The sequence below is a fragment of the Pongo pygmaeus genome, chromosome 23 (genome assembly GCF_028885625.2).
Source record: "Pongo pygmaeus isolate AG05252 chromosome 23, NHGRI_mPonPyg2-v2.0_pri, whole genome shotgun sequence".
NCBI classification, from domain to species: Eukaryota; Metazoa; Chordata; class Mammalia; order Primates; family Hominidae; genus Pongo; species Pongo pygmaeus.
This window is the reverse complement of record NC_085931.1, coordinates 46,306,455-46,326,545: the sequence shown is the minus strand read 5'-3', so window position 1 is coordinate 46,326,545 and position 20,091 is coordinate 46,306,455. Positions and strand designations below refer to the sequence as shown.

Genomic DNA, 20,091 nt, shown 5'->3' with positions numbered 1-20,091 from the left:
AGGCGGCTGAGGCAGAGGGCAGTTGCTTTACCCCCAGATCAGGCCTGAAGGAGGGGATGAGGAAGGCTCCTCTGCCAGGGCTGAAAGACAGAGTCGTCCATCCTGTGAAGGTTTACTAAGTGTGGCTTCTTTGTACCACACCCCTGCCCTTTGGGGTTCCACACGTACAGAGCCAGCTGGGAAGAACAGAGTGGGCTGAACAAGTGTCCCTCTGAGCAGAGGGCCATGCCCTGCTTTGGAGGGTTTTGGGGCGGGGGTTAGTCATGTCAGTCAGTGTTAACCTACAGAACCTGCTCCTCTGCCACAGGCCACATCTCAGCAAGTCCCAGTCACACAGGCCAGAGGATTAGTGTCATCTCCCTCCCCACCCACACCTAAAGGCCACGAAGTCCTGCCAAGTCAGCTCCCAAATCTCTGTTCATCACACCATCCCCTTCTCACCATCCCCTCTGCCACTGCGCTTGCCCCAGCCCGGCCACCATCCTCCCGCTAGACCACTGCCTCAGCTTCTTCCCTCTGGCCTCCCTCCTCCCACCCGTTGTCCACACTGCCCAGAAGGAACTTTCTGAAACCTGAAAATGAGAGTGTCCTTCCTGCCCAAATCCTTCCGTGTCTCCCTAGTCTTCCACCTGGCCCGCATGCCCTTCCACAATAATAATATTTTCACTTCCCAAGTTATATGCCATAGAATATCAAGCAGCATTAGCTGTTCACATGAAGAATGAGATTTAATTTTCACACACTGTAAGGTGTGTATTATTGCCCTCATCTCATGAGGAAACTGAAGCACAGAGAGATCACCAACTTGCAAAGGGCACACAGAGGTAAGGGCGGGGCAGCCGCTGACGCTGTGGCACAGGTGCCTGAGGCTGAGGCTTCTGTGCCATCCGCATCTCTCAGCGGGGGCGGGGAACTCTGCTTTCCCAGAAGTGTCCCTTCTGACCACACAGGCAGTCGGCCCTCTCCTCCCTGAGCTCCACCGGCAGACCTCCCCCATCAGATCCTCTTCTGTCCCCAGTACCCCCTGAAAACGATGGGCACCTCTCATCTCCTGGAGGAGGGAACATCAGTGTTTCAGGAGAGGCTGTGGTTGTTTTGGAAAGGCAAGCAAGTGGCTTTTAAAGGGAAGCAGGGACATTGATAAATAAGAGAAATCCCATACCTGGGAATCAGATGGGTGCAGAAGGACCCCCCCGCCCCCACCCTGTGCATGAGTCTGATGTGACCCAAGCAGTGCGGGCAAGCTCCTGAGCCCTGAGTGGCAGCAGGCAGCAGTGAGCAGAGCCAATCAGAAGATGGAGGTTTTCTGCAGGGTGGGAGGGGACATGCGGCCTAAACGAGAAAGGGGAGAGGAAGAGGAGGAGGAGACAAAATCGGGACAAGGCCGATCTGAGCAATTCCAGTACAAGACAGCTGTTGGGAGGCTGTGGGACACATCTGCCTAGGCCATCACTTGCCAACCCCTTCTAGGTTCCTCCAGGTCCAGGTGTGGACTATAGGATTGGGGAGAATCACGTGGATTTCCTTCAGATGCTCACAGGGTAGGCATATTCCATCAGGGCAGAATTTTAAACCCACAGGAACCTGGCAATATTTGCTTTGTTTTTGTTCTTAACCACAGAAGTAATTCAGCTTGCTATTTTAAGAAGGGGGAATAAAAACACGGACAGTGGTTACCAGTTACCAAGAGAATGACAATTGATTCCCTGACCTCGGAGCTGTAACCTTCAAGGGCCTCCGGGTAGCAGCTGTGCTCTTGTCTTCAGCTCCTGACAGAGCCGGGCCCTGCAATCCTCCACCTGTCATCAGGCGGCTTTGCGGTTGTTTATGGCTGGCAAGCCTGTGGCTTCGGATCACTGGGCACCTGTGTGTCCTTACAGTGGTCTGTCCTCTCCCTGTCGGGCCAGGTGCAGATACCACCTCCCTGGAGGTCTCCAGATAATCTGCCTGGCACGATGGCAAGACCCGCCTGCCCCTCATGGAGATGAGGATGGAGTGGGATGAGTCTGGCCTGACCTAACTCAGAGACCGTGGGCAAAGATCCAGCCCCTCTGAGTCTCTGTTTTTGCACCCGTAAAATCAGGATAAGACTGCCTGCCTCACAGGATGTTGTGACCTTGCCGCCAGACAATGTCAGTATGACATCAGGAAAGGCTAGCAATGAGTAACCGAGCTATAATGACTATGACTTGGGCCAAGAGAAAGAATGAGTAGTCACCAAAGACACGCCACACCACGGGCAGGATCAGAGATGGGGGCCATGGTATGGTATCACCCCCTTCTTTCTTTCTTTTTTTTTTTTTTTTTTTGAGACAGTCTCGTTCTGTCACCCAGGTTGGAGTACAGTGGCACGATCTTGGCTCACTGCAACCTCTGCCTCCTGGGTTTAAGTGATTCTCCTGCCTCAGCCTCCCGAGTAGCTGGGATTACAGGTACCTGCCAACACACCTGGCTACGTTTTGTATTTTTAGTAGAGATGGGGCTTCACCATGTTGGTCAGGCTGGTTTTGAACTCCTGACCTCAAGTGATCCACCCGCCTTGGCCTCCCAAAGTGCTGGGATTACAGGTGTGAGCCACCGCCCACTGTGTCCGGCCAGTATCACCCCTTTCCACACCAGCCTTCTGGGAAGCAGCCTGGAGCCCTGTTGCTCCCATCCTGCACATTCCAACAGTCTCATGATCACTGAGACAGCTCTGGCTCAAGCTGCCACCTCCCCAGGCCTGCACTGTCACCTTCACACTCTATTCAAACATAACTCCAAGCACAACTTCCTCTGTTTAAACATTGTCCATCACCCTCACTGCCTGAGGATCAAAAGCCTGAACTCTCCAGGGGCTGGCGTCAGCCACAGTCAGCTGTACCCCCTCCCTCTATGTGGCTTGTCCTCTTACGCCTCTGAGCTCCTGTCTGCAACGCCATTCCTCATTCAGTCAGGCTCATCCAGTTCACATGCTCATCTGGCACTCAGCATGCACCAGGCATGGGACTAATAAGTGCGTCACACCCTCAGTCACTGGTCACCACAACCTTTAAGACAGAGGATGAACAAACTCAGGGGCATGGAGAAGTTAGCAATTTGCCTGCAGTCACACAGTTTGTGAGATGCAGAGCAGATTCAAAGCCAGAGAAGTCTGGTTCTCAAGTCCATATTCATAACCACTACGCTACCTGCTTCTCAAACATTCTCAACACTTATCCAGGCAACGGGGAGACGTCAGTGAGCAAATCCAGCAAGGTCCTGCCCCAGCAGTGGTTTACAGTTAAGTGGGAGGCCACAACTGACAATTCCAAAAGGTCAAGTTTCCATGGCAGGAAAGACCAGGTGCTGAGACAGTGCCAGGCGTGCTGATGAAGAGGAGGAATGAGTCAGCTGAACTCCTGAACTCCCCTCGTCTTTTTTATTTATTTATTTTTTTTGAGACTGAGTCTTGTTCTGTTGCCCAGGCTGGAGGGCAGTGGTGCGATCTCGGCTCACTGCAGCTTCTGTCTCCTGGGTTCAAGCAATTCTCTGCCTCAGTCCCCCAAGTGGCTGGGATTACAGGCGCCTGCCTAATTTTTTTTTTTGTATTTTTAGTAGAGATGAGGTTTCACCACCTTGGCCAGGCTGGTTTTGAACTCCTGACCTCGTGATCCACCCGCCTCGGTCTCCCAAAGTGCTGGGATTACAGGCACGAGCCACTGCGCCCAGCCGAACTCTCCTCATCTTCTTTTTTTTTTTTTTGAGACTTAGTCTCACTCTACTGCCCAGGCTGGAGTGCAGTGGCACAATCTCTGCTCACTGCAACCTCCACCCCCCAGGTTCAAGCGATTCTCCTGCCTCGGCCTCCCGAGTAGCTGGGATTACAGGTGTGTGCCACCATGCCCGGCTAATTTTGTATTTTTAGTAGAGATGGGGTTTCACCATATTGGCCAGGCTGGTCTGGAACTCCTGACCTCGTGGTCCACCTGCCTCGGCCTCCCAAAGTGCTGGGATTACAGGCATGAGCCACCGTGCCCAGCCAAACTCCCCTCATCTTCTAAGCCCCACCCAGGGTCCTCAGTGGTGCCTCCTTCTGGGTAGACCGTGTCACTCCTCATCCCGCACCATGACAATAACAACATCATGGAGAACAACGACAAACAGCCATCATTCAGTGAAGAAGTGTCAGCCTGTGCAGGATGCTCGGGGGACCTCCTTTTGTGTCACCTCCCCACATCCCCGACTGTGGTGGGGGCAGCCAATGTGCGGAGGTTTGTGACTTGCTAGATGCAAAGCCAGGCCTGCGTGCTCCAAACTCGTGTGCTCTCCACTCTGCTCTGTCCCCGTGAAGACTGCCTCTGCCTGCCTGGGGCAGATACTTCTGGGGCCCACCTTCTGGTGCAACAGAGCAGAGGGTGGCATTACATACTTTTGGAATGACGGACTGAGGCTCCGCACTGCCTAGGTGCTCAGTTAAATGCTGACTGCCCCTGCCTACACCGCCTTCCCAGAACAATATTCACTGTATTTCACTGATAACCCACCAGGCTAAGGACAGAACAAGAAAGAGTCTGGCTGTTTTGAGACATCGTGGAGCTGTCAAACCCACCCTGAAACTGCCAACCTTCAGGCTTCTTGCTAGGTAAACAAAGTGCGTTGTTGTGTTGGTTTCAGACTCTGCTGGTTGGGTTTCCTGTTACCTGCAGCTCAAAGTATTCGTGATTAATACTCTGCTTTAAGGAGTGAGGTCCAGCTGCCCTGGCCTTCCTACGGGACTGCTCCGCGGTGGACAACTACGGCACGGACCTGAAGGCACCAGGCTCCACTGAAGCCCTCGGGAGCCGGCACTGAGACCTGGCCCAGTCCTTCCTCCCACTCCCTCTCGTCACCAGCTCAGCTGACTGCCTGCACCCACCCCATCACCCTCCTCAGGCTTCTGTGCTTCTGAACATGCTGCCCTTCTTCCAAGAAGAAATGTGCTCCTCCCCACCTCAACTCGTGCTCCTAAGCCCAGATCAAAGGTCAGGTCTCCTGGTGGAGTCCGCCCTGACACCCCCCACCCCGCCAGGGCCTATTCCTTCCAGCTAGCGGCCAATAGCATTTTCCACAGACCACAACTCTAAGCACTGCTTAGTGGAGTGATTAAAATAACTCTGTTGGGCGATTTCTTTGTTTCTACATCTCTCTCTCCCAGGAGTCTGTGAGCTCTTTAAGGGTGGCGGTTATAGCTCACCAATGGTCCAATTGTCTACCCCAGCTGGGACCTGGCCCATGATAAACTGGCTGTACCTGTTTGCTAAATGACTGAATGAAAGATGAGGCCGTATTCACCAGCACAATAAACCTTTATAACGGTGTAAATGAAACACCTCCACACTTTGGCACTCATTGATCCCTTACTAGCTATTGTGTGGAAATCCTAATCTTTCTTCCAACTTGCAATCCTCTGAATACTTTTTTTTTTTGAGACAGAGTCTCACTCTGTTGCCCAGGCTGAAGTGCAGTGGCACAATCTCGGCTCACTGCAACCTGCAACGGGTTCAAGTTCACCTGCCTCGCTTGGCCTCCCGAGTAGCTGGGACTACAGGCGTGCGCCACCATGTCCAGCTAATTTTTGTATTTTTAGTAGAGACAGGGTTTCACCACATTGGCCAGGATGGTCTCGATCTCTTGACCTCGTGATCCGCCTGCCTTGGCCTCCCAAAGTGCTGGGATTACAGGCGTGAGCCACCGTGCCCCTTTGAATACTTTTAAAAAGTACCGCATCCCTCCTTAATCTGTCCTCCAACATCCTCAGGACCTGTGACCACTCCACTCTGCTAATGATCTCCAGAGCCTTCACTATTCTGACTGACCCCTCTGGATATAGGCTAGGCGTGCTGTCCATCTGGAAATGCAGTGTGGGAACCCACACGCCACACTTACCTGTCTTTGCTAGATACTGCATTTCTATTACTGTACTCAGTGACTATGTGAAATTTTTATTAACCCCGCCATATGGAGCTGACTCCAATAGTTGTGAAAGATGCTCCCCCTGGGCTCACAGCATTTAGCTTTTCTAGACCCCCTTGCAGCCAGAAGTAGCCCTGGGACTTCTGGCCACTGAGATGGAAGTGGGTGTCTCTTGGGCGGCTCCTGGGGAAGGTTTTGCTTTCTTGGTAACAGAGACACAGACAGTTGGTACTTTCACCTGTGCTTCCTACCGTGAGAATGCAAGCACGAGGATGAAACCAATGTGGGCAAGAAGGTTAGGCAGAAATACAGAAGGAGCCACTACTGAACGAATTTATTCTAGATGGACACAGATGTTTTCACTCAAAGGGAAATCCAGCAGGTCTCTTAGTTCTCTTTTTTTTTTTTTTTTTTTGAGATGGAGTCTCACTCTGTTGCCCAGGCTGGAGTGCTGTGGCACAATCTTGGCTCACTGCAACTTCCACCTCACGGGTTCAAGCGATTCTCCTGCCTCAGCCTCCAGGGTAGCTGGGATTACAGGCGCCCACCACCACGTCCAGCTAATGTTTGTATTTTTAGTAAAGATGGGGTTTTACCATGTTGGCTAGGCTGGTCTTGAACTCCTGACCTCAGGCGATCTGCCTGTCTTGGCTTCCCAAAGTGCTGGGATTACAGGTGTGAGCCACTGCGCCCGGCCTCTTTCAGTTCTAAGGGGGAATCAGTGAGATGGAAAAGTTGGGAGGATGGGATGCAGACACAGACAAATCCTGCCCAGACTCCAGCACCTACCAGTTGTGGGAGCCTGGGTAACTCCTCGGCCTCTCTGTGCCTCAGTTCCTCCTCTACAGAATAAAGATGACCAAAGCACTCACCTTCCAGGGATGTGTGAGGAGGAGAGTATACATTTCAAGCACCAAAATAAATGCTATCCTCTACAAACATATCAACCACAACATGACTGAGAATTTCAAGCACCCCTATAAGAGATTTTTAAATCACAAATATGCAGAAGCCATTTTTTTTCAGCCAGAAACTTGTCTTGAAAACTATTTTCCAAAGGAATAACTCTTTCCAGACCCAGTGTGGAAAGTTCCATCCATCTCCTAATTTGCTGAGCCACCCTTCCTCAAAACCCTGGCTGCCTCTCCTCTTGTGGTTTATGGTTATTTTTTTTAACCATAAACCACAAGAGAAACCCTAAAATACCTTACAGAGGGTATTGCTTCCGCAACCCACAATTTTAAAGTCGATGTAACTAACTATAGTACCTAACAAAAGGAAATGTCAGAGATAAAGAAAGGTTTTCTAAAACTCCCCAGGTAAGAAGTAAGGCTGTGAAGGCAGAGGCTTGAAGTGGCTGGCTGAGGTACAGATGGCATTTGTTTTCACTCCCCACTTGGGAGTGTAAAAGGTGTTGCTGACAATCTGGATGGTCAGGGGTGGAGTGGGGTTTGTATTAGTCAGGGATCTCTAGAGAAAAGGAACTAGGCTGGGCATGGTGGCTCACGCCTGTAATCACAGCACTTTGGGAGGCCAAGGTGGGCGGATCACGAGGTCAGGAGTTCAAGACCAGCCTGGCCAACATGGTGAAACCCTGCCTCTACAAAAAATATAAAAATTAGCCAGGTGTGGTGGCATGCGCCTGTAGTCCCAGCTACTCAGGAGGCTGAGGCAGGAGAATTGCTTGAACCTGGGAGGTGGAGGTTGCAGTCAGCCAAGACTGCCCCATTGCACTCCAGCCTAAGAAACAGAGTGAGACTCCATCTCAAAAAAAATAAAAATTAAAAAAGAGAAAAGGAACTAACAGAAAGAAAAAGAGAGAGACAGACAGACAGACACACACACACAAATGAGAAAGAGAGAGCGAGTGCTTAAGGAATTGGCTTACGCAGGTGTGAAGGCTTAGCAAGTTGAAAATCTGTAGGGTGAGCTGGCAGGCTGGAGATCCAGGGAACAGACGCTGTCCGAGTGCAAGGGCAAGTGGAGCCTGCTGGTCAAGTTCCCTCTTGTTCTAGGGAGGTCAGTCTTTTTCTATTCAGGCCTTCAACTGATTGGACAAGGCCCACCCACGTTATTGAGGGCAATATGCTTTACGTGGGTCTGGTGATTTAAATGTTAATCTCATCTAAGACATACGTTCACAGAAACATCTAAAATAATGTTTGACCAAATATCTGTCTCCCCTGGCCTAGCCAAGTTGACACATAAAGTCAACCACTACAGGGTTTATACTGCACCAACACAAACAAGTTCAAACAGTAGACCCCTCTGTCTGTCCCTAAATTTTCTGTCTGTCTCAGCCCCTGCGGTCTGGCTGGTTCTTCTCTCCCCCTCCCTTCTCCCCTGGCCCCGTCCTTCCCTTCTGGGAAGGCTCCTGGCTCCGTCCTTCCCTTCTCTACCTTCCCCAGCAGGAGCGAGGCCCAGTTCCCCTCCTTAGGGCTTGCACAGTGGTTCTCCACCGCACTATTGCAGTGCTCTATCAACTTCTAAGTTTCCCGTGTCCCTTGAGGTGGAGACCTGGGGGACACAGCCGGGAAGGGGCGGAGCTGGCACCTGAACCCGGCTCTTCTGATGCGGAGACTAAGCTGTGACCCCATTTCAGGCTGCTTATGTCCCAGTGATCAAAATGAACTACCTGGGATCACGCCAGGTGGGCTCATGGGCAAACTTAAAGACATTTTTAGAGGGACATTACATTTTTCCTCTCCTGTATTATTTACTTTAACGCAGGACAGGAAAAAAACACGAACATCAAAGCCATGATTTCATGGATATAATTACATAGGATGAGGTCAAATTTTAACAGATAAGCTAATGAAAAGAAAACCCTACGAAAATAATAATGAAGGTGGCATGGGGGTAGACACAAATCACAAAGGAGCTACATGAAAGACAGAAGTTTGGAGGGCACTGGCCTAGATCAAGATCTCCTCAGTAAGGCAGTAAAGAGTTAAATTGTCCTGAATCCCCCTGCTTCTCATGGGGTGATGGCGTCAAGCTAATTAGGAGACATGGAGGGTTTGGGTTTTTTTTTTTTCCTAAAACCAGAAGAGTGGAAGTCTGGGACCATACTCTTATTTCTTTGAGCTCACTAAGGGAATAAAACCTATTCACCAGTTCTATCCATAGAGGCAGGCAAAGGCCTTAATTTCCAAGTAAGAATCTGCTCCTCCCCACAGCCTGAAACCTGACCTGTCTGTGAATGTGGCGGCCACCCCGCCAGTGACTGCTCATTTGCCAGGGACACAAAGACCATCACAAAGGCTGCACTGGAGTCAGAATCTTGGGCTGGCACTTAGCTTGGCTACTAACTTATTTAGACTGGGTCCCAGGAATGATAACACCAGTGAAAAATCACAACAGCTAATAATTACAGACACTTCCTGTCTGGCAGGAAGTGCTGTATAGCACAACAACACAACAGCCCTATCTGATAGGTGCTATTATTATCCTCATTGTGTAGATGAGGAAATTGAAGAACAGAGAGGTTAAGTAACTTGCTCCTGGTAACAAAGCTGGTGAGGACTGAACCAGGACTCCGACCATTCAGTCTGACTCAAGCTCACCTTGGGTTCTACTAATATGTGTACAGCTGATACAAAGCCCTTTCTAGACAAAGCTCTGTCATCCTCAAGACAGAAACTTGGGGCTCTAATGTGGGTCCTATACTTACGGATCAGGAAACAGAAGCTTCAAGATATTAGGGCTCCCGCAGGCACACTGTGGGGATAAGCACCCTCAAGCATCCCCAGCGTGGGTGCTCTGGTACCCCACTTTGAGGAACAGTGTGCTCCATCATTTTGCCTCTGGCCAGCTGCCTCCGATTCAGAAGTCAGCAAACTATGAACCCACATGCCAAATTCAGTCTGTTTTGTATGGTCCTCGAGCTACAGATGGTCTTTATATTTTTAAATAGTTGGAAAAAAAAAGCTGAAGAAGAAGAAGATTTCACGGTATGTGAAAATTACGTGAAATTCAAATTTCATTGCCCATAAATAGTTTTATTGGAGCACAGTCATTCTCATTCATTTGTGGCCTATGTCGCTGCTTTTGTGCTATAATGGCAGAACTGGGTAGTTGCAGCAGAGAGCATCTGGTTCATGAAGCCACAAGTATTTACTATCTGGCCCTCTATAGAAAAAGCTCATTGACTCTGCTCTAGTCCACTCTGCTAACCGACGCAGGAATCCTCTTTATAGTCGCCCTCCCCACGCCGGCGTCTGCCTTCACAGCTCCAGTGGTGGGGAGCTTACTACCGAACAAGGCAGCCAGTTCCATCTTTGCAAGGCTCTAGGGATAGCTATTTACACGGAAACCGAACTGCTTATTCCTGTAACCACACACTCTGCCCTTGGAGCCTTGTACATTCAGTTCTATCAGTCCTCCCCAGCAGCCATCAGTTGTTTTTTTTCTTTTGAGATTGAGTCTCACTCTGTCACCAGGCTAGAGTGCAGCTGCGTGATCTTGGCTCACTGCAACCTTCGCCTCCCGGGTTCAAGTAATTTTCCTGCCTCAGCCTCCCAAGTTGCTGGGACTACAGGTGTGTGCCACCACGTCCAGCTAATTTTTGTATTTTTAGTAGAGACAGGGTTTCACCACGTTGGCCAGGATGGTCTCGATTTCTTGACCTTGTGATCCACCCGCCTCGGCCTCCCAAAGTGCTGGGATTACAGGTGTGAGCCACCGTGCCTGGCCCGCCATCAGTTTCTTTCTTCCCTCTGGCATCAACCCTTCCCTGTCCCTATATATGCCCTCTGTCCTTCCTTACCAATCCTCTGGGAAGCAGAGGGAGAATGACAGCACCTCTGTGTTGCCAATAGGGGAGATGGGCAATGGAGAGGGACCGTGACACAGTTAGAAGCAGAACCAGAGCTGGAACCAGGTGTCCCGCCTCCCAGCCTCGTGTCTCCTCAACATCGCTTAAGTTGTCCACTTTCCAGCCCATCATTCCCCAACTGGCCCCCAAGGTCCTGAAGTGGTCTTTCACTTCTGTGATTCCTTCCTCTGGCTCCCCCGGCTTGGCTTTTGTGGATTCAAAGACAGTTCTCTCTGACTTTTTCACTTTTCCCATCCAGGGCTCAGTCTTCAGGCTCTGGGCTCTTCTCCCCTCACACCCAGCTCCCACCACCCCAACCACTGAGGCTCATCCCCAGGGACTGCCCATATTTACCATCTCTGTTGTTTGCAACTTGCTCTCGGCAATCAGCTAGGATTTGGACTCCAAGTGCTTAGGGGTAAGCTGACAGCCAGAAATGGAAAATGGGATTCTTGGTATCTGTCTATAAAACAGAGCCAGTAGCCTGGGCGCGGTGGCTCACACCTGTAATCCCAGCACTTTGGGAGGCCGAGGCGGGTGGTTCATGAGGTCAGGAGATCGAGACCATCCTGGCTAATATGGTGAAACCCCGTCTCTACTAAAAATACAAAAAAATTAGCCAGGTGTGGTGGTGGGCGCCTGTAGTCCCAGCTACTCGGGAGGCTGAGGCAGGAGAATGGCGTGAACCCAGGAGGCGGAGCTTGCAGTGAGCCGAGATCGCGCCACTGCACTCCAGCCTGGGCGACAGAGCAAGACTCTGTCTCAAAAAAAAAAAAAAAAAAAAACAGAGCCAGTAAGATTTGTCTGCAGAGAATACCTGGAAAGGGTTTGAAATCCTTGAAAGAAGAGGGCTGTGACAACACCACCTGGTACAAAGGATCTGGAATCCTCTCAGCTACGGGTGCTGCCCTTGGGAAGCTCCCCTACTCATCGATGAGGGAGAGGGGCCTGCAAGTGTGAGACCCATGTACATGTCCTTATCTGGGGGTAGAACAAGAGTTGTGGCTCTTGGATGGTGGGACAGACATCAATTCAAAAGAAGCACTGGGCAGCTCGAGGCAGTGTGGTGAGGGTACAAAAGAAGACCTGGGTCTGGATTCTGACCTTGAGTGGCTGTGGAACCCTGGAAAGCGATGCTTTCTCTTAGACTGACTTTTGGCGAAATGGGAAAAAAATAGCAAAACCACACAGGGTCACCATGAGATTAATACCCAGGATGCTAGCAGAATACCTGGCAGAGTTATTATGGTGTTTGCTCACAAAATGTTACTTTCCTTTTCTCTCTTCCTCCTTCCTGCTATGTGCCAGGCACCGTGCTAGGTGCTGAGGGTCTGGAGAAATAAGGCACAGTTCCTGCTCTCAAGAAGTTCAGCCTAGCTACAGAGACAGACATGCACAACCACTAACAGAGTGGGACGGTGGCATATTAGTATAATGAGGGTAGAAATGATAAAAATAAGCCAGGTGTGGTGGCTCACACCTGTAATCCCAGCACTTTGGGAGGCCGAGGTGGGTGGATCACTTGAGGTCAGGAGTTCAAGACCAGCTTGGCTAACATGGTGAAACCCCATCTCTACTAAAAATACAAAAATTAGCCGGGCATGGTGGTGTGCACCTCTAATCCCAGCTACTCAGGAGGCTGAGGCAGGAGAATCGCTTGAACCTGGGGGGCAGAGGTTGCAGTGAGCTGAGGCTGTGCCACTGCACTCCAGCCTTTTTTGAGACTCTGTCTCAAAAAAAAAAGAAATAATAAAAATGATGATAGTGATGATGACGGGAAGAGCTAACGTTTCCATACACTCACACTGTGCCAGGCACTCTCAGAGGACTATCTTGTTTCATTCCAGCAACCACCCTGTGAGGCAGATGCTGTTAGCAACATTCTACCAAGGAGGAAGTGGAGAGTCAGCCCAAAGTCATAGGGCAAGGGGGCCCAAGGACCTAGGATAAAGGGAGAGTAAAAGAGCAACGTCGGGCTTGGGGCAGGCCTCAGGGAGGAGGTGATGATGCCCTGTACTTTGAAGGGTGATCTGGAGCTCCTCAGTGGGGGCACAGGAGTAAGCAACCCAGGCAGAGGGACCAGCAAGCACAAAGGGGTGTGTGTGTGTGTGTGTTTGTGTGTTGGGAGGAGAGGTGGATGAGAACTTTGTGATTCCAGTGACTGACACTCATTCCTGATTAGCATCATTAAAACCCACCATCTGAGGGATGTCAATTCCATATGGCTCTACAGCTCTACTATCAACAAGGGCATGGGAGTCGGCAGGCTTGAGAAGAGATGGTACTTCTGCAGCAAGGAGGGGCCTGGTTTACAGAATTATAAGCAGCTATACTATGTCATCAGTAATCACAGCCAGTGAGCAGTACTTCCTCCGCCTCTTTATCTAAAAGAATATGGAATACTGAGGGGATTAACTCAAACTCTTAATTCTACTTTTGGAGCCTCTTCAGCTTTGGTTTAAATTTCAATGGCTCAGTTTTGCTGTCAATTCACTGGGGTCTTGGGTGAGTCACAGCCTCCACTTTCCCCTCTCTGGACCTCAGTCTCCGCCAGTGTAAAATGAAGGGGATGGGCTGGAACAGCATTAGCATTACCTGGGAACTCATCAGAAATTCACATTCTAGGCCGGACACGGTGGTCATGCCTGTAATCCCAGTACTTTGGGAGGCCGAGGTGGGTGGATCACCTGAGGTCAGGAGTTTGAGACCAGCCTGGCCAACATAGAGAAACCCCATCTCTATTAAAAATACAAAATTAGTCGGGTGTGGTGAAGCGTGCCCGTAATCCCAGCTACTTGGGAGGCTGAGGCAGGAGAATCGCTTGAACCTGGGAGGCGGAAGTTGCAGTGAGCCAAGATCATGCCATTGCACCCCAGCCTGGCAACAAGAGCGAAACGCCGTCTCAAAAAAAAAAAAAAGAAAAAGAAAAAAAAAAAGAAATTCACATTCTAGAGTCCCACCGCAGACCTAGAGAGTCAGAAACTCTGGGGTTGGGGCCCAGACATTATTTAACAAGCCCTCCTAGGAATTCTGATGAGAACCACTGGGTTAGAAGATCCCCAAGGTAAGGCTCTTTTACCTGTAAAATTCTATTTGTGCTTTAAGGTATTATGATTTAGTAGCATTCTCTTTGCTACTCGCCCAAGAAAGGCAATCCTTCAAGGTAAGAAGAGAAGTTTGCTTTGATTAGCTGAAATCCAGAACCCAGGTGAGCTTTTCCAGAAAGCCTTAAGAGTATGTGGCTGACTTTGAAGCCAGGTCTTTTATTTACTTGTTTATTTTTAAGTAGTAAGTCTTAAACTTGGCATGTGATAAAAAGCAGTGGTTTCTGTAGTCAGAGAAATAAAGATGAGAGGAGAGCTGCCTTCTCTTTTCAGCTCCAAAAAACCATGACTCACTGTGGGGTGGGTGTGTGTCCAGGGGAGGGCAGGGGTCCTTTGAGAGGGCAGTTCCTCTTCCTGGTTCAGGAGCTTCCTGGTGTGTAAATCCTGGACTGCCACCTCCTCCTTGAAGAGCATTGATTACAAAACCTCGGAAGAGCCACCAACAGCCACGGTGGCGATTACAACACAGAGCCAGGTCGACAAGCTTTTGTGAGGTTTAGCAAGACAGTAAGAATGGAAAGTATGTCTCATCTTAAAGTTTTCCCAGTCTGGACTTAAGACGAAAAGTCGTCATCAAAAAAGATGAAGAGTAATTTCACGGTAATGCGATGGTTTCTTCATGCAAGAATGGGTAACACCCAAACCATCCTCCGGAGAAGTGTGGCTGTTTGGGTGAAGGCATGTCGGTTCTCATGGTGTTGGTGTCCAAGAATAAGCACCTATGAGACCTATGGCCCAGAGATTTCCAGGGATTCCTAACCTTCATTTGGTGATCTCAGGAACAACGTGTGTGTGTAAATACATATAATATATGTATGTGTATGTGTATGTATATGTATATGTACATGTATGTATGTGTATATTTTTATATATATGTGTGCATGTGTGTGTGTGTATGTGTATGTGTTTCAAGAGATGGGCTCTCCCTGCGTCGTCCAGGCTGGAGTACACTGGCGCCATCAGAGCTCACTGCAGCCCTGACCTCCCAGATGCAATAAATCCTCCCAGCTCTGCCTACCGAGTGGCTGGGAGCACAGGCACGCACCACCACGCCCGGCTAATTTCTGTATTTTTTTTTTTTTTTTTTTGTAGAGACGGGGTCTCGCCATGTTGCCCAGGCTGGTCTCGAACTCCTGGGCTCAAGCGATCTGCCCGCCTTGGCCTCCCAAAGTTCTGGGATTACAGGCGGGAGCCACCGCGCCCAGCCCAACGATAATAAATATTACAACTGTTTTTTAAATATGGCACTGGCCATGTACCAGGCATTGTTCTAAGTATTTCACATTTATTAAGGAATTTAATCTTCACAACAAGCCCACGGAGGTGGGGACCATTATTGCCCGCCAATTACAGGTGAGGAAACCTCGGCCCAGGGAGGCTGCGTCACAGAACTGTAAGTATCCTGTCACCAGGGTGCAAAGAACCACGGACCAGCAGACAGGCGCCAGGTGCCCTGGGCTCGGCTTGGCCCGAGTGCCCGGCTGCCCTACCTACGGAGCACCGAGGTGGGCTGACCCGGAGGGTTTCTCTGACTACTTTCTGCTCAGGTTCTGAGAGTCTGTGCGGGTCCATTTGAGGCTGGGTAGAGAAAAGAGCTCAGGCGGACACGTCCTGAGACCCGGGTCTGTGAGGCCTGGCCGCTGGCTGTCCGGCGCTGGGCCCCCTCTGGCCAGTCGCCTCCCAAGACGCCAAGCCCCGGGCTTCGCGGTCCTGGGAGAAGGGACTTCTAGCCCTTCTCAGGTGTCCGTGTCCGGAGGGCCCGGTGAGACAGGAAGGAGCTGGCCAGAGCCCAAGCGGCGGGACCCAGCAGAGCGGCCCAGCCACAGCCAACCACGCAGTCCCTTTAACCCCGAAAACTTTCTCCCTCGATTGGGGACCCCTGCAGAAGCACATTGGCTGCGCCGTGGGCATCCGGACCCACCCTCTCTCCTTACGTACTGGCTGTCGTATACATCTATCACAAGCCAAGGCTTCCTAATGGCCCAAGTTCTTGTCAATCAACAGTGGGAGGAAAGCTGGGCGGGGCCAGGTCGGAAAGCTACACGCCAGCCTCGTTGCCCTCCCTGCCTCCGTGACTAGGCACCCGGAGGCTTCCCAGGGGACCGAAGCTGGGTGCGGAGCACCGGGGCGGAGCTGTGGGGGGCTCCAGGGACTCACCGATGCGCTGTCCCACTGGAGAGCTGAACGGGTTCCCCAGGAGAAAGTCCATTGCTGCTACCGCTGCTGCCACCAACCCCGGGAATCAGCTGACAGCAACCGCCAGCGCCACCGACCCGTCACGTGACGCAACCGGAGGCCGGCGAGGAGGCGTGGGCGGGGCGGTGGCACCGCGAAGCTCGACCACAGTCCCCGCCCTGAGACGCGAGGGTTCCGCCCCCGAGGCGGAGGGCGATGACCTCACTGCGGCTTCCTCGGCGGCGGCGGGCATCACACACGACGTAGGGCCTGGGGTCGGGGCCCGGGAAGCGCGGTCCTCTCTAAGCCACGCCCCTGACCTTTTAGGGCGAGGTCTAAAAGACCCTTTACACATTTGGGAAACTGGGTCGTAGAACAGGGAAGTGACTTGGGTGAGTTACACAGAAGCCGAGACTCTTAGGGTCATAGCCCTTAGTCCTTGGGACCTCATTGTGACTGCATATCTACCCTGGGTGACAGCCTCTCTGGGCTGTTGTCTCCTTGTCCCGATAGGACTCTTCCTGTTTGATGTCAAGGTCTCCCCGCTCCAAGATGCACCCTGCTCGCAGCCCAAATTATCTTACCTTAAATCAGAGGCAAGGGCAAGGGGTTTGTTATCTCTTGAGACTGAGAGGCAATTTAATGAATTGCAGCGCAATTCCCTCTAGCGCCCAGGATGGCAGAAAGCACAGATGTAGTCACGAGTGGGGCTTTGATACCCGTCTCTGCCATAAATTTACTGTGCGAGCCAAACATAGCTCCCATTTTCTCTAGATACTGGAATTAGATCAAGGACTCGTAACCATTTTTAAAAAATATTTTATTTAGGTCACAGTCTCCTTTGAGAATTTGACAAAAGCCATGAGTCTTTCTGAAGAAAAAGGCAGCGATACAATTTTGCTTATAACCTCAGGGAGTTTCTGGGGTCCCTGAAGTACAACCGTGGACCCCAAGCTAAGAATCTCAAAGGCCTTTCCCAGCGTTGAGATTCTAATTTCTTCAGCCTTCCTGGCTGTGTGGTGTGTCTGCTGACACCTACACACTAGATACCTATCTATGGGTTATGACCTTTTCTTCTGGCACGTACTCCAAAAATATAATAACCATGGCCTTAGTAGTCTGGCTACTGTGGGTGCTTAAGTATTTATTGTGATGTTTGTGATTTTTAAATCTGAAAGGCTAGTAAATTGACTGCACAAATTTTGGATGATAGAAAACCTAAATTAAGCAAGGCGTGGCAGCTCACGCCTGTAATCCCAACACTTTGGGAGGCTGAGGCAGGTGGATCACCTGAGGTCAGGCGTTCGAAACAAGCCTAGCCAACATGGTAAAATGCCATCTCTACTAAAAATACAAAAATTAGCCAGGTGTGGTGGTACACGCCTGTAGTCCCAGCTGCTTGGGAGGCTGAGGCATGAGAATTGCTTGAACCCGGGGGGGCAGAGATTGCAGTGAGCTGAGATCGTGCCACTGCACTCCAGCCTGGGTGACAAAGTAAGGCTCTGTCTTAAAAAAAAAACAAACCTAAATTAGAACTTAATCACCTCTGTGGATTCACTTGTTTGAGCAGCCATGGGGTCCGATGTCTTTACTGTACAATATAAAAACTGCTTTGAAGTGTTTCCACAACACTCATGAGACCTGTTCACAAATGCCCTTGCCCCCACGAGTCTGGATGTCCCTGGGGGCTGGGCTACTATTTCTGTTTTGCTCCCCACTATTGTCTAACCCAGTAACTAGCATATGAAAGCTTAAATAAATCTACCTTTCAGTAATGGTGTTTGGAGTATAAGCGGGGAGAAGGCCATTTAAGATGACCTTCAGGTCAAGGCACTTTCCATGTCTTTCTTCACTTAACCTTATTGCTTGGTCATATGGAGTATGTTTAGCATGAACTTCTTTTGGATTCTTCCATTAACCTTTATTTATTTATTTTTAGAGGCAAAGTCTCACTATGTTGCCCAGGCTGATCCTTGAACTCCTGAGCTCAAGTGATCCTCCCACCTCAGCCTCCCAAAGCCCTGGGTTACAGGCATGAGCCACTATGTCTGGCCCTTCCTTTAAGCTTTTAACAAGTTCTTGTAAACTTTATTCATGGTTAAAAAAAAAAAAAATCAGAGATAACTCATATACCCCCAAACAGGAAGTGGAATCATAAACTCCATGCAGGCTGGGTGTGGTGGCTCACGCCTGTAATCCCAGCACTTTGGGAGACTGAGGCGGGCGGATCACGAGGTCAGGAGATCAAGACCATCCTGGCTAACACGATGAAACCCTGTCTCTACTAAAAAAATAGAAAAAATTAGCTGGGCGTGGTGGTGGGTGCCTGTAGTCCCAGCTACTCGGGAGGCTGAGGCAGGAGAATGGCGTGAACGTGGGAGGCGGAGCTTGCAGTGAGCCGAGATTGCACCACTGCACTCCAGCCTGGGCGACAGAGCGAGACTCCGTCTCAAAAAAAAAAAAAAAACAAAAAAACTCCATGCAAACTGATTACTATATAGCTATTGAAGCAGAAATGGAAGGATAGATATGGATTTATTTATTTATTTTTAAAGACAGAGTCTCTGTCACCCAGGCTGGAGTACAGTGGTACAACTGTAGCTCACTGTAGCCCCGATCTCCTGGGCTCAAGTGTCTTCCCACTTCAGCCTCTTGAGTAGGTGGGACTACAGATGCATGCCACCATGCCTGGCTAATATCTTTTAGTTTTTGTAGAGATGGGGTTTTGCTATATTCTCCAGACTGGTCTCGAACACCTGGCCACAAACGATCCTCCTGACTTAGTCTCCCAAAGTGCTGGAATTACAGACATGAGCCACTGCACCTGGCCAGTATATGGATTTTATCAACATAGTAGATAGGGATGTAAATGGCAAACATTAAAGTTAGTACAAAAGTGATTAAAACTGTCTTTAAAAAGTGTGCTAATAAGGAGCAAACTGATTTAGTAAAAAGTGTTTCAATTTACTTAAGTGTTTTAGTAAAATTAACATCATGCCTTACTGAGGGTTAAAATGTTCAAATTTCTTAAGATTGACAGTCTGCATAAATGTAATCCTTTAAGCGCTTACAGACAAAAATCAAGATACCTTGCCTTCAAAATTTAAAGACAATAGTATGACAAGAGTGAAAGCCAGCTAGATATCCGAACAATGCAAAGATCTCAGACAGCATTCCTACAATCACATTCGCTCAGGACTTGAGATAATGGAAAGCATTCTGATGAATTATAGACACGATTTAAATCTGAAAGTAGCTTGGGGTAGAAAAGAGCCTAGGGTTTGGGGTCAGCTGTTCCACTGTTCTTAATCTGCCTTTGCCATTTACTAGCAGTTTAAACTTAGGAAAAGTACTTTTTCGCATCTATAAAGGGAGATAATATTCTTAAGGCTTTGGGTGGGGGATGAGTGAGACAAAGTATGCAAATCACTCTAATAGTCACTCAGTGATACGGCAGTCTCTTCCTTGCTGCCTTTCCATAAGACATTAGCCTTTTAATTAATCATATTATTTCACTATTTATGACTTTTAACAGCTTGTGTTTGCACTGAAGTTTTTACCTTGAAAGGTCGTATCTCCATATATTCAATGTTCATAATGTTATTAAACATTCATGTCAGGCTGGCTGGCTGCAGGTCTAGAGACAGGGAAGTGACTTTAACACTATTCTATAGATGGGACTTTGGAAGCCTATGAAGATTAAGTAACTTATCAACAGCATTACTGTAATGCTAACAGGACAGTACTGAAACATCATTTAGCACATGATTCAGATGCAACCCTTATATAAGATTAATGAACATTTTCTTGATTTAGGCCAACACCATAATGCAAATAGTTTTGTTTGCCAATAAATAGAGGTGCAATTATCAGATTCACTAAATTTGCAATTTGCGAAAGAGAAAATGAGAACCTCTACAATGTAAAAGTTAATAGAAGCAGAGTAAGGAGTATATTAAGAAAATGGCTAAGATTAGAAATTTAATCTCCATTGTGGGTTGATTTTTTTCTTAAGAAAATTATGGTAGAACAGACTGAAAAACAGGTTTTATAATTTCATAGCAACTATGATTATCATGATTA

The 20,091-nt window shown here is 49.3% G+C and overlaps 1 protein-coding gene across 4 annotated transcripts in view; it reads right to left on the bottom strand.

The window, feature by feature from the left end:
• Positions 1-16,271, bottom strand: part of TOM1 (target of myb1 membrane trafficking protein) — a 48,689-nt gene extending 32,418 nt beyond the window's left edge. For 2 of the 4 annotated variants that reach the window (XM_054470553.2, XM_054470554.2), the window contains exon 1: positions 15,991-16,127. In XM_054470553.2, coding sequence (XP_054326528.1) covers positions 15,991-16,042 — 52 coding nt within the window. In that variant the 5' untranslated portion in view covers positions 16,043-16,127. Of the gene's footprint in view, positions 1-15,990 lie in introns of all 4 variants that reach the window. The other 2 variants (XM_054470552.2, XM_054470551.2) reach the window with 2 other exon arrangements.
• Between the last annotated feature and the right edge of the window lie 3,820 nt (positions 16,272-20,091).